The 12,674-nt window shown below is 36.8% G+C and overlaps 2 protein-coding genes across 11 annotated transcripts in view; one reads left to right on the plus strand and one right to left on the minus strand.

Moving 5' to 3' along the window:
* The window catches only part of ADAM23 (ADAM metallopeptidase domain 23), an 80,659-nt gene that overhangs the window by 64,081 nt on the left and 3,904 nt on the right, over positions 1-12,674 (plus strand). For 3 of the 10 annotated variants that reach the window (XM_048953805.1, XM_048953804.1, XM_048953814.1), the window contains 2 exons: positions 5,913-6,003; positions 9,341-9,395. The exons of 2 other annotated variants lie outside the window; for them this stretch is intronic. In XM_048953805.1, the coding sequence (XP_048809762.1) occupies positions 5,913-6,003; positions 9,341-9,395 (146 nt within the window). Of the gene's footprint in view, positions 1-2,562; positions 2,654-5,912; positions 6,008-7,403; positions 7,519-9,340; positions 9,396-12,674 lie in introns of those variants that run through there. 5 more of the 10 variants (XM_048953807.1, XM_048953806.1, XM_048953812.1 and 2 more) reach the window with 5 other exon arrangements.
* DYTN (dystrotelin) overlaps positions 7,597-12,674 on the minus strand; it is a 51,370-nt gene continuing 46,292 nt past the window's right edge. The window contains exons 15-16 of the mRNA XM_048953817.1: positions 11,875-11,945; positions 7,597-7,709 (exon numbers count right to left, since the gene is read on the minus strand). The gene's annotated coding sequence lies outside the window, so the exon portion shown is untranslated. The remainder of the gene's footprint in view (positions 7,710-11,874; positions 11,946-12,674) is intronic.

A 12,674-nucleotide genomic window follows, 5' to 3' on the forward strand; every position in this document is an offset into this window, starting at 1 on the left:
AGAGATGATGTCAACAGAATACAGAAATAATTTTCCATAGTTCTGAAAAGATCCAGAGTACTAAAATAATTTCCATTATTTTATCAGTGCTTCCTTTGTCATTGCCAGTGTACAAGTCTGAGACAGAAACCAAAAGACTCGTTTTTCCTTAGCCCTAAATTTGTTATATTTCAGAGACAGAACCAGTCTTCTTTTCTCAAAACTAAAAAAAATAATAGAATATAGAGTCAATTATGAGAACATCATCACATCTCAACCAAATCCAACATTAGAGAGTGATATCTAGTATGAATATAATCTGACTTTCTGAACTCAAGCAAATGCAAGAAATCAGGCATAGGCAGAGGTAATAGCCATACCTGTGTGTCAAACCTTCAATTTTTGCAGTTTTGATCATGGTTACTGACTGCAGTAAATGCATGAGAGTTTAAAGCAATTATATTCTCATGAGTGGAAAACAGTGAATTATGTTTTTCTTGCTCTTCAAAGCACATGTCCACATGTAAAGAAAATGGAAAAAGTTTTCAAGTATCACACTGTAGATGTACTTATTTTCCTCTGTATTAGAAAATGTTGGATCTATTTTCTTCTTTACAATAAGCAAGTTTGTCACTTACGGCAGCAGGTGTGTTGAGTTTTGACTGTCAGAAGTTTAGATATTTGACAGATTCAGACTGAAATCTCCCAGGAAGTACCTGCAAAAAGTAGAAAGCTATTTTGTATTGTAATAGCAGTATTTTTTACATGAACCCTGGCAAATGTTTTCCAGTCCTTCTACAGTTCTGTTACAAATCATCATTTGAAATAAATCCAGATTACTTCCATCTACCTATTTCCTTATACCACATACAAGTACAGACACCAGCTCTTTCTTACAAGAGCAACCTCCTGATGAGCTCTTTGCATTAAATTTAGTACCTCTGTTGGAAGTGTTATACTTTGATAGAAGAGGGGGAAAAAAGTAAATAAACCAGAATCCTCTTTGCACACTGTCAAAAGCTTTGGGAAAAGATTTGCTTAAGTCAGGAGCCCTGGTACGTTACTGAGTTGAGGGCTTTAATTTCGTCTGGTTTCAGCTACTTACCTTATGGTAAAAGAAGGTAATTATTTAGGGAGAGGTTATATAGCTTTTCAGAGATGTGAAAACTCAAATTGCTTTAAAACTTTTCACGCTTTTTCCACGCATTTTTCTTACTATGTTTTAACTATGTATAGGAAAATAGTATTGGTATTTGTTTATCTAGTATTATGATAGCTGATAATTTCAGTTTTTTGCTGCACTTTTAAGAATTCTGTATCATCCATCAATTACTGGTGCCTCTATACTGTATTTGAGGATTTAAAAATTAGTGGTCCTTAAGTATATTTATACATACGTCTTCAATTAGTCTAAACTCTGCAACCTACCGTACCAGCAGACCCACAGGAGAGCAGCTCAGGATGGTAGGTGTTTTGGGAAGGAGCTCCTGCTGCTAGTGTTTGGCTACTGCAGAAACTTTGAATTCCTTTACAGTGTTGGCTAATGGTTTTGAAGTTGGTGGGACTCCATATACACACAGGGTCTTTCTTGGCACTGTCATTTATGGAACTGGGACTTTGTTTGACTAGTGGAATACTGTTTGTTTGTTTTTAACACGAGAACTTATGTCTCAAATGTATGTGTGTGTGTGTGTGTGTGTGTCTGTGTATATGAAACAAACAAAATTAAGAAGCAATTTCAAAAGAGACTCCCAGCATGAAGGTGATATAGTCTTTGTCCCTGAAAAAGTTCCCATTAGAGAATTCATATGCTTGTTTATGTTCAATTATGATGCAATGAATCTATCAGCATTTTAACTTTTTTTTTTTTTTTTGCAATGTATGAAATATAGATTTTTTTTTTTCTCAAAAAGTTTCTTCCAAAAATGAGAAATAAGGCCTCAGCATATTAAGGCTCTGTAAACATACTGAAGTGCAGAACGTTGTGCAGAAGCACAGTTCCAGGGTCAGTTTTACCCTTTGAAAGGTGTTGTATGTCTTTCTATTTATATAATGTAGAGTGGTAAATACAGTTACAAAGGAAAATACTGCAAACGAGTAAAGGAATTAATTTAAATCATTTTTTGGTGTTTTTTTCCCCACACAAAAGAACTGTTTCTAAATGAACAGTTTTCATTTGCTTAGTTATATACTATGGATACAGTATGTTTCTGATGACCAAAAGGAAATTTTCTTGTTGGTGATTCATTTATGTTTTGGCTGTTTTAAACTTAGTAAGGCAGTAAGTTGAAGATGTTCCCTGTTTAAGTAAACAAGAATACTATCACAAGCTAAAAGAAGTAGTCTTACATTTATGGGAAAACTTCTCGCTGAAATATTTGCAGGCATTCAAGTAAGACAAAACTTATATCTGAATTTTTAAAGCTACAGTATTTGGTAAATGAGAGTTTGCTAAGAGGCTTGAATTGTTTACCAGACAAAAGTTTATAAAGTATTCCTTTGAGGAATTATTTCATGTTTTCATTTCAGACATATATGATGTGATCCTTTTCTTAAAAAATCTTCCCTTTTCCCTCCACACAGTGAGCATGGCCACTAACAGGCTAATAGGTGCAGTGGCAGGGACCATTCTGGCCTTGGGGGTGATTTTTGGAGGCACAGGGTGGGGAATAGAGTAAGCATTTTTCGTAGTTTGAGTTTTATGTTTGGTGCCTAGTGTGTGAGGTAACCGTATGCACCTGAGCCCCCTGTGTATTTACCCCTTTAGCTTTGTCATGTGGTGATCGTATTTGTCTGTGACTTGACTGTGTTTGTGTCGTCTGATTTGCTCATGCAGTGTTGAACCTTCTCCTGTCTGGGATAATGTGGGGCATAAAACAAATGAGTTTGTGAATTTTTAATTGTCACAGTGAAATTAAATGTCTGAATGTTTACATTACACCAAATTCAGAAAACAATGGGGGGAAAAAAAGTATGTTTGTAATTACTTCGCAAAATAGAATCAGGGTGACCTGGGCTATTTGATAAAAAGCAGAAACATGTTCTTTGTGGCTTTTAGTCTGATAACTATTAGCTAATAGTATATATAGTAGTATAGTATATTATATTTAGTAGTATATATAAACAAATTATTTTACAGTAAGGCTTCCAGTTATTCTGTTTCTAGTATTCCATTACCATGAGACAGTAGAATACTGAAGCATAGAATTCATATGTGAATACATATAAGCAGCTTTTACCATCTTCATAATTTTGGGGAACTGGAATCTTAAGTGTTTGCCTATTAACTCAATCTTAGCAGTGGCTATTTGATTCTTGTATATGTATACAGGGCTTGCAGGAAAGATGGAGATTACCAGGCCCTGTAGCAACACGAGGGGCAATGGTTTTAAAACTGAAAGGAGATAAATTTAGATTGGATATAAGAAGTACATTTGTACAATGAGGGTGGTCAGGCAGCAGAACAGGTTGCCTGGGAAGTTGTAGATGCTTCAGTATTGGGAGTGTTCAACAGCAGGTTGGATGGAGCTTTGAGCAACCTGGCCAAGTGAGAGGTGCCCCTGCCCATAGCAGGAAGAGTGGATGATATCTTTATAAGTCTCTTCCAACCATAACCATTCTATGAAAAATGGCTGCTTAGGATTCATTTATTATTTAACACAGTTTGGTAACTTGTCCATTAACTTAACCTGTCTCAGATCTCTCTTCTGTCTGAATTTTCATTGAATTTTTCCACGGTCTTTTTTCAAATATTTAACAACCAGGTAACGCAGTCAGAGGAGAGATGTTAAAAAGTGGCCATTTAATAAATTGGATAAAGATGTAATTTATATTCTAATCCATATTTAATTTATATTCTAATCCCTACATTTTTTTCTGTGGAAAGAGAGCATTCTATGTCTGGAAAGAAATCAGCTTTAGAGTTTTTAACAAGGTTTCTAGAATTTTTTATAGGTCAGTTAGTTTCTGTGTTTGCAGTCTTTTGTTGTGTGCAATCATTTGATAAAATCCAGAGTAAGCCATACGTCCAAGTCGGATACAATAGCTCGTTAGGTCGTGAAATGTTGAAAGCAAGCCTTAATTGGGAGTACAGTGCCCATCAAATGGCATTCATTTACCCTGCACCATACTCACTCCTATTAATTTAGAGCCAGGTGAGACTTCAAAGGTAAGTCTATGCAAGGTATTTTCTAAATCGTGAAAAATTACCTTTTAATTACTGTTGTAAAGTTTGTGTACTGCTCATATCTGTAAAGCTCACTCTATTTCTTTCCAGTTTTTTATTAATATTACTAAATATTCTTTTTGTATGAATTGCAGGAAGCAATTTTTTGAAACAAAGGCTTGGGATACTGTTTAAGCCTCATATAATTTTGCTATGCTTCCTTGTAGCAAATAATCATTCTTCTTGAAGTAAATGTGTAGCCCTCAGAAAAGAAAGTATTAACTGAAGTTCATGGCAGAATACAAGGTAGTTTTTTGTTGTTTTTTTTTTCCCCCCCCATGAAAGATGAGGGGAAAGTACTTTTTTATTTTACCTGAGTTTTATGCCTACTTATTTATAGTGATAAATCATGCTTATTTTCAGCATCACTTCATGACATGTTTGCAGAGTAATTGTTTCATTCTGATTAGTGTTACTAACATAAACTGAGGGCTTAGTTTTCATTTAGCTACTGGTGTATCCCAGAGCACTGATACAGCAAGTACGAGATGGAGACAGTGAAGTTAGGTCACAGCTCTAAATCCTAGACCATGGGGTACTTTCTTTTTGTAGTGTCTGGGGCCTGGCAGAAGGTTAAAATGTCGAACTACTACAGCTGTCCTTCCTTTGCTGATCTCTGGCTACTCCTTTTTCTTCCTTATACTAGCTGTCATATAACATTCAAAACTCAGCGTCATTTTATTGCTGTGTTGAAACTTTGATTTTCAGGGACTGGGAGAGGAGGAGCTAAGAACTGTTTCTAAAGCCTACTCCTGAATATTTAAATGTTTAAACACAGTATGCAATATATTGCAAAAGAACTGTTGTGTTGGTTTCGATTTGCCTTGAGCTCAGACGCAATGCAATTACCTTTACATCAAGGACTGCTCAATAGGCTTTTTTTTGTGCAGAGCAATTAAAATGGTAAAATGCTCAACTGTATTATCTGTTTTCTTGCACTCTGTGAAAGTAGAGCACTTAAGGTTCAGTTATGAATTTCTTATTTAGGTGTTCTCTTCCTCAGAAAAGTGCACAAATATATTTTGTGCTGCTGCTTTTTGTTGCTCTTTTTTTCCTGCTCCACCCTTCCCCTACTTTGTTGTTAAGTAGCTTCTTGAAGATGTGATGAAGACACGCTTTGATGTTTGGAAAGCTTAATGGGAATGCAGCTTTTATGTCAACTTCTGTCCTTATTATGTAATCCTTTCCTTTGTCAAGAATTGTTTGTAAACTTAGCATTGACATAACTAGGAAAAGTCTGGCCTCAGCAAGTGGTGCTAGATACTGTCAGCTCAAATTAAAGCATCTACCACCTTTCACAGTCTGTATTAAGTAGTGGGTTGTGATTTTTTTATTCCCTCCCATTTGCTGTAGTCATAAAACATACAGCATTTATACTTTTAAGTTAAGTAATTCTTCACAAACATCTCAGTTGAAAATGTCTTAATTGAAAATCAGTTAACTAGATAACAGGAAAAGTGGAATTTACCCTCCAATACTAGATGTTTATCTATGGTAGAAGTTAACATAGCCCACAGTGCAGAGACCAACAGATTTCTTCATTCTCTTGTTAAAAGTAAATTGGGCCTGCTGAAATTGTCTACAGACATCACCCTGTGCGTGCTGTCTCCATTCCTTAACTTGTTGACTACCCTTTAAGTTGCTTCACTTTATGTGAATATAGTGGTTGTTTTTTTTACATCTTTCTTACCGTAATCCTTTATCACAGGTCCTAGTGCCACCAATCTTATAATAGGCTCCATCGCTGGTGCCATCCTGGTAGCAGCTATTGTCCTTGGGGGGACAGGATGGGGCTTTAAGTAAGCAATGCCGCATGTCTTCTCTTCAGTGGCTCTGGCAGTTCTATTTCTTGCTTTCATCACTGAATGTTGAGTTCCTGCTACAAGAGTTTTGAGTTAACTCCTATGCAATTGACAGTAAACTAAAGAGAGAAATTTACACGTGTGCTTAACAAGCAGAAGAAATGGATTCAAAACTAGCCAACGTCACCAGGGTGCAAAGTTGAACAGCCACAAAAGAAACAATTTAACATTCGTGAGTTCATCTACAGTTAGCAAGCAAGCTCTTGTTTTCACTTCCAGCTAGTGGTGTCATTCTCTTTCAAGAGAAATTGAATACAAGGGTTTAAAAAATCCAAATGATAAATTTCTAACTGCTAACAGCTATGGCTTCCTCAAGATTAACCTTCCCTCTGCAGCAGACAATACCTTTCTTTGCCTATGAATTTGACTGAGCAGGTAGCAGTGACTGACCTGTGCAACCTGTGATAGGGACCTGCTTTACAGGAGATTGATCTCTTGAGGTCCCTTCAATTCCATGATTACTTAAGTCTGTTCACTTGGGATGAACAGTACGTTTTATATATATATGCTATATATACATTATAGTACATTAAAACTATGGTTTTTTAAATATTAGTTTTTCTTATGTGAAAATGCTGTGTACTGGCAGTAGGTGAATAGTTTAAGTAAAAAAAGTGTCTTGCTGAAACAGCTGTCTCAGAAATACTGGGGCCAACTTTTGGCTCTTGTTGCTGATTATTTTTTTTTTTTTTGTATTATTATTGACTCACGACTTTTTAAAGAATTTCAGCTTAGGTTTTGAGAGAACATTTTGAAAGCTCTTTGGAAAAATGAAAACTGTTCTCACCCATTTCAATTCAATGTGCTTTATTATCAAGAGCAAGTAGCAACTCTTATCAAGAGTTACAAGTGGAATGACTACAGTCATTCTACTCATAACTGTTAAAGAAGAGTCTTAAGTCTTAAAGAAGAGAACAAATGTTCTTGTTTTTCTGGCAGTGGGAAGTCTGTATGCACACACCGTCCAGTTTTTGTTTAAGAGGGCCTTAATTTAGAACCAGTGGTTTTTTAGCCTTAAAAATCAGTGCTAAGCACAGCAACAAGTAATTTCTCATGATATTTTTTTGCTATTGCTTTTCAATAATGTGAATTAAAAGGAGCCATAATAAGACAAGCTAATTCCTCAATTGGGGTTTTATAATAATTGAAAGAACGTAATATATGGTCCGTATTCATATTCTATATCTGAGTTGAGAAGTAGAAAAAAAAAGTTTCTTAATTGATTAAGAAGTTTATCAGAATAGAAAATAATGATCAGGCCTGCTTATCTGTTCATTCAGTTTCAAAGTCACCTAAAAACATTCGTTGTCTTACTTTTGAGTATTTCATTTTCTTAGGATCCGCTGGCCATAATGACACATGCATATAGAAGAAAAATGCAGCTATCTCTCAGCCCAGGTGAAAACAAAGCAGTTTGCCCTTTCTTCTGAAAACACAGTTCTTACCTCCTGTGGAACTGCTTTCCAGTGTCGGTGCTTTCAGAAGGACCCAGGACCTGCTGCATTCTTTCTGGTATTTCTCCCACGGCTGTTCTGGGCTCCGAGCGATGCAGCAGAGCTGGCGGTGAGCAGGGACGGCAGCGCTCCCTGTGCATCCCGTTGGCACTGGCACAAGTCGCAGCACTGGTGTTCCAGGCTCCTCATCTGCTTCAGTAAGAACAGATCTTATCCAGCATTTCAAAAAATCCTCAGTTAATCGTTATTTTTTAAGCATAGGTAGGTTATCTTTTTAACACCCGCTGATAGATTTACTTACCTTGAGCTTCTGGTTTTGTTTGGTTATTTTTTTTACAGCTCCTTCTTGGTTAAATAATTTAAGTCCCCCTATTTGTACAGTCAACATCCCTGGGTCAGCCTCTAGTACTTGTAGTTGCCACAGCGTATCTCAAAGCACCAAAATTTTAATATGGTCCCATATAGTTTTTGTAGTCTTATAGTATTTCTGAGATAAATGTTTTTCATATTTATAAACAATTTAAAAAAAATTGTTAATGAACATTTGATTTGTTGTGTTACTTCATCTTGTCTATTACTCAAAGCAAGGGATTCCAGTGAGGTCTGTGTTTTAGAGTATTAAGTAACAGATCTGGATTCAGCTGTGGGAGAGACTGAAACTGATAGATTGGAAGATGCCTTTATGTGTAGGTGCAGTCTAAGCATTGAGCTTTCCCTCAGAATTTCAGTACCTACTGGGCATATTCTGTAGCATTAACTAATTTATGCACTTTTTTTTAAATGAATCCCAGAAGATGCTAAATTATAGGAAATAATTCTCTTTTTCCCTAAACAAACAAAGTATGTAAGCAACACAGAAAAAGTCAGGTAAGCTGTCAAACTGATTTGTTGGCTTTTTTTTAATGCTTCAGTGCAATTAGCTTTTCAACTAAATACAACCAAATTTTCTGTGAGACTTGTGTTAATATTTCTGTTAAAAGCTTTCCTTTTTGAGAACAATCACATATAGACTTCTCAACTGTTAACGTTAGGAACACCACAAGTACATTTTGCTGAAAGAACTGAGTTTTCCTTTTGGACCAACGTTCTGATATCAGAGATGTGTTTTAATAGCATCTATATTTTTCTGACACAGTATTTACTCCTGAATAACAAACTTGTAATGCAGAATATAATTTGTTGACAGCACGCTACAACTCATTAAAACACAAAAACTTTAGGTGTTTTCTTCCCCTTTGTAAGCTAGCTCACGCTTTAACAAACTGCAGCCCTTCTGTAGCAGCTGCTGGCATTGCAAGCAGTGTGGGTATGCGTACACTCGAAAGTTTGCACAAGCAGAGATGGTTAGACAATTCCTCCCTGTCTTAAATAATGCAATATTTGATAACTTCTTCTTTGTGCTTTGCCTCCCTTCAGCTACTCTCACAAATGTTCCACTTTGCATCCTGCTGTCAGTCCTTTGCCTGTGTATTTGTAGAAAATTGTTATTTCTGTAGAGAATCTGTATTGGAAAAGTCTCTTGAAGCTGCTCTTATAAGAGCAAGACACAAGTGCTCATTCTGTAGCAGAACCTCAAACACACCGGCCTGGCCTAGCTCACAGCTTGAAGTGCATGTTTCTTTTGGGGGTTGGTGGCTTTTCAACTTGTGTACAAACGAGGGCTAGCACATGTAGACCCTCTCATACTTCAAATCTATCTGGAGAGACAGATGAGGATTTTAATGTGTCCTTTAAAAGCAAGCAATATGTTTAGTCTCTGCAAATACGAGAGAAGGTAGCTAATGCTTTACAAACTGGGAGATGTGATTTCTGTTTCACAGGTTATCAGATTTTCATATGAACATACGGTACTGTGGTGTCAAGTCCAAATCAAACGTAAGCTGCAACTAAGCAAACTTTGTTCATGAACTGAGATGGGGTGGGGGGAGGCTGGAGGGGGAAGCATAAAAGGCGGCTTGATGCAAGCTTAGAGAAATGAGGTTAAGACTTCCAGTTTCAAGAATGAATTCTAGATTAATTTTTCTAATCAAGTTGATGTGTGGATAGGCTAAGGAAGAAAAAAGTTTGACTGATTGAATTTTCAGGGATATAAGAGTCTCATTAAACATTTCTGGCTTGGAGTTAAAGGCTTTGAGAGGAAACCTTGTTAGGATGTAGATCTTACTTCAGTTGAGCCTGGATAGTACTTGTAAAGCTGTTGGATTTTAAACTGCACTACATATTTCTCTCTACTCTGCTGGGAAGTACGTAGAAATATGGTATTCACGAAACATGACATTCATTTCAATGTAGCAAATCTGTGCAAGATTTCAGTATATGACATTTTATACAGGACTGATCTAGGAAGGACGTTTTTACAGTGAGAGTAGTTTTTAATGTGGGCTTTTCGTATTGGCTGCTGCAATGTCAGTTTAAGGGACGTATGATTGCTTATTTTTCTAGCGTATATTCATTCTTGGAAAGCAGTACAAGACAATTAAATGCTTTGTTGCTGGCTTTAACAGTATTACGGCCATTTCTAGTAATGAAGCAGTGCTGCTAAGAATCAATACTAGGGGAAAGCACATGAAAAGCTGCTTCTCATTGTATCACTTCACTGACAGTGAAGAACTGATCATAGGTACCATTCTGTATAGTTCCAGCAGTTGTTTCTTGGCTAGAGCTCAAGCTTTCTGTTTTTTAAGCAGAGGATTAATAGTTAGACTGAAGACTTGCACAGTCCATATAGATGCTACTTTTTTAGCTGGTCCATGCAAATGCACGTAGACCCCAAAAGCTTATGCAAGATAAAGCAGTAAGACACTTGATGAGGAATGAGGTTTCGGTCCCTTACCAGCCGTGCCTTAACACATGCAGCATGACCTGGATACAGCCATTACCTACACAAACATCAGTGTTAGAATCACACAATGTGTTTTCTCCCTTTTTTTTTTTTGAACTATTACAATAAATAGCAGGTCAATATTTTAAGCTGCTAATTTTAGCCTCTTGTTTTCTTAATTTCAATCAGGTATCGTGTTTTTTTTTCAAGAAAAGTGTTATTTATTTAATCTCTTAAACCAGAATTTGAATCCTATGTTAGGAGGAATGCTTACGAAAACATTGGTTATTTTAAGTGATTAAACTAGCGGTTTGGAATAAATTTTTATGTAGTTAAGAAAAGGACTTGCAAAGTAATTTACTGTGTCACCATATTACTAACTAGGGGGAAATAATGCTAAGGATTGCACAGAAAGGTATTTCTTGCATATATTGAGCCTTCTAAAAAATATTCTGAAATACTTCTCATTTGTAAAGACAACCATATTATGCAGACAGTGTTAGCTGTATCATTTTACAGTGTAGTCTGCTCTTTTGATTCACAGTAGTCTATAATTCTGGTTACGTTAGGTGTTTTTCTGGTCTGATCAGAGACTGAAATGCTGAGAGTCATTACTTAACCAGGCATTAAAATATTAATTGCGAGAAGTTAAAGTTCTCACAGATTATTTTTTTATTTTACACGAAACAACAAAGAAATGCAGCACCCTTCTGTGTGGTCTGCTGTAGCCCCTAGCTTTCAAATTGCTTTTGCTGCACTGTTTAAAGAGAGCAGACTTGTTTTTTTCAGACAGAGGGAAGAATTTTAAAAGGTTATTTCATTAATTTTTTCAGTTGTGTATCGCAGGTAATTATTGTCATACATTAAAACATTCCACTGATTTTCTAACAGAAAAGTTGATTCATCTTGTGACGCAGGCTCTACCTATGCAATGTTTGCCCTGCTACCTGTCAAAAGCTATTTCAGCGTAGCGCTGTTGTTTGTGTCCTGGGCCATGTGCTCAGAGCTCCTGTTCTTCAAATACTTCAGTTGTGTGCAGCTAGGCATGATTATGGGCCCAAAGTAATAGGCAGGTATGAAAGCAGGCCCTGGAGATACATCTAGTTAGATGATGTGATTGGACCAGAGCCACGGAGATTTAGCAGAAGCTTACTTGATGTTTAGCTGAATGCTGTACAAGAACCTTGTGCTGCTATAAAACATAGCTATGAAACGGTGTGGACTGCAGCTACCAAGGATGTGATAGTCACCTAGTTTTTCTTTTTGTTGTAATTTTCTATGGGAAGACAGCAACTTGTTCTATCTGCTGATTTAAGAATGCTGTCTTCATTTTAGCATTAAAATGGTTGATAACTCATGATGAAGTTGTAAGGCAAGTTTGGGTGGCACCTTACTGTACAGCTCTGTAAAGCACTGAGATCACAGCAGAAAGATGTGGCAGGCCCTCGTTGATGTTTTACATGTGTGTACCATGTTGCCCTGTTCACACTGTACCTGATACTTAGGATTTCAGAGACTATTTTGCATTCTTACCTTAGATGTTTTTCTGGTGTCTCAGGTGTTTGGTTTTTTTCCCCCTCGTACCACACTGTTACCAGAATATCCTAAGTGAAGAAAGACAGTAATTTAATTAGCATCACATTCCTCAAAGTGTGTATTTCAGCTAGATGAAACTAGAGAATGAGCATTGTTTGGTCAGGTCAGATGCAGGGTGAGGGCATTATATTCGTACTGTTTACAATACAGCAGTTTCAGCAAGTTGACCTAGAAAAAAAAAAAAGTATATGCTCGCCTCAAACGTATCTGCTATACAGAGAGGATGGATTGAGACATTGAAGTAGTATTAGCCCAGCGGGTGTTATTCCAGTACTTGGGGAAGGCAACTGTTAGAAAGATGAACGTAACGATATTTTAAAAGCCAGTCGTTCTTAAACAGCACACACCTTACAAACATGTAGACAGTGGTACTCAAAAACCAAACAAGAGATGCCCAGGAACGACCAGTCTTTAGCAGTCTTCTCAAAAAGAATTTGCCTTTGCACACATTCGTTAGTCTCTTAACCACAAGGAAAGCTTTGCCTATAGTATACTTACTAATATTTCAGCAGTTATAGTAGTTAGCGGGCCTGCAGAACATAGGAAATCCTGGGGATGGTATGTAGCTTTTAGGGAATTTGTGAATTCCTGTTCCATATTTTTTGCATGTCAGTTTGGTGGCGGTAGTGGTGCATATGCCCAGTGGGACAACTAAATGCATGAGCCCCTTGCTTGATGCCCCACATAAAGCCAGATACTGGGGAGGTTGCACCTAACTTTTGTTGTTGCTTTGTGAT

This window comes from Lagopus muta, chromosome 8 (assembly GCF_023343835.1).
Source record: "Lagopus muta isolate bLagMut1 chromosome 8, bLagMut1 primary, whole genome shotgun sequence".
Classification (NCBI taxonomy): domain Eukaryota; kingdom Metazoa; phylum Chordata; class Aves; order Galliformes; family Phasianidae; genus Lagopus; species Lagopus muta.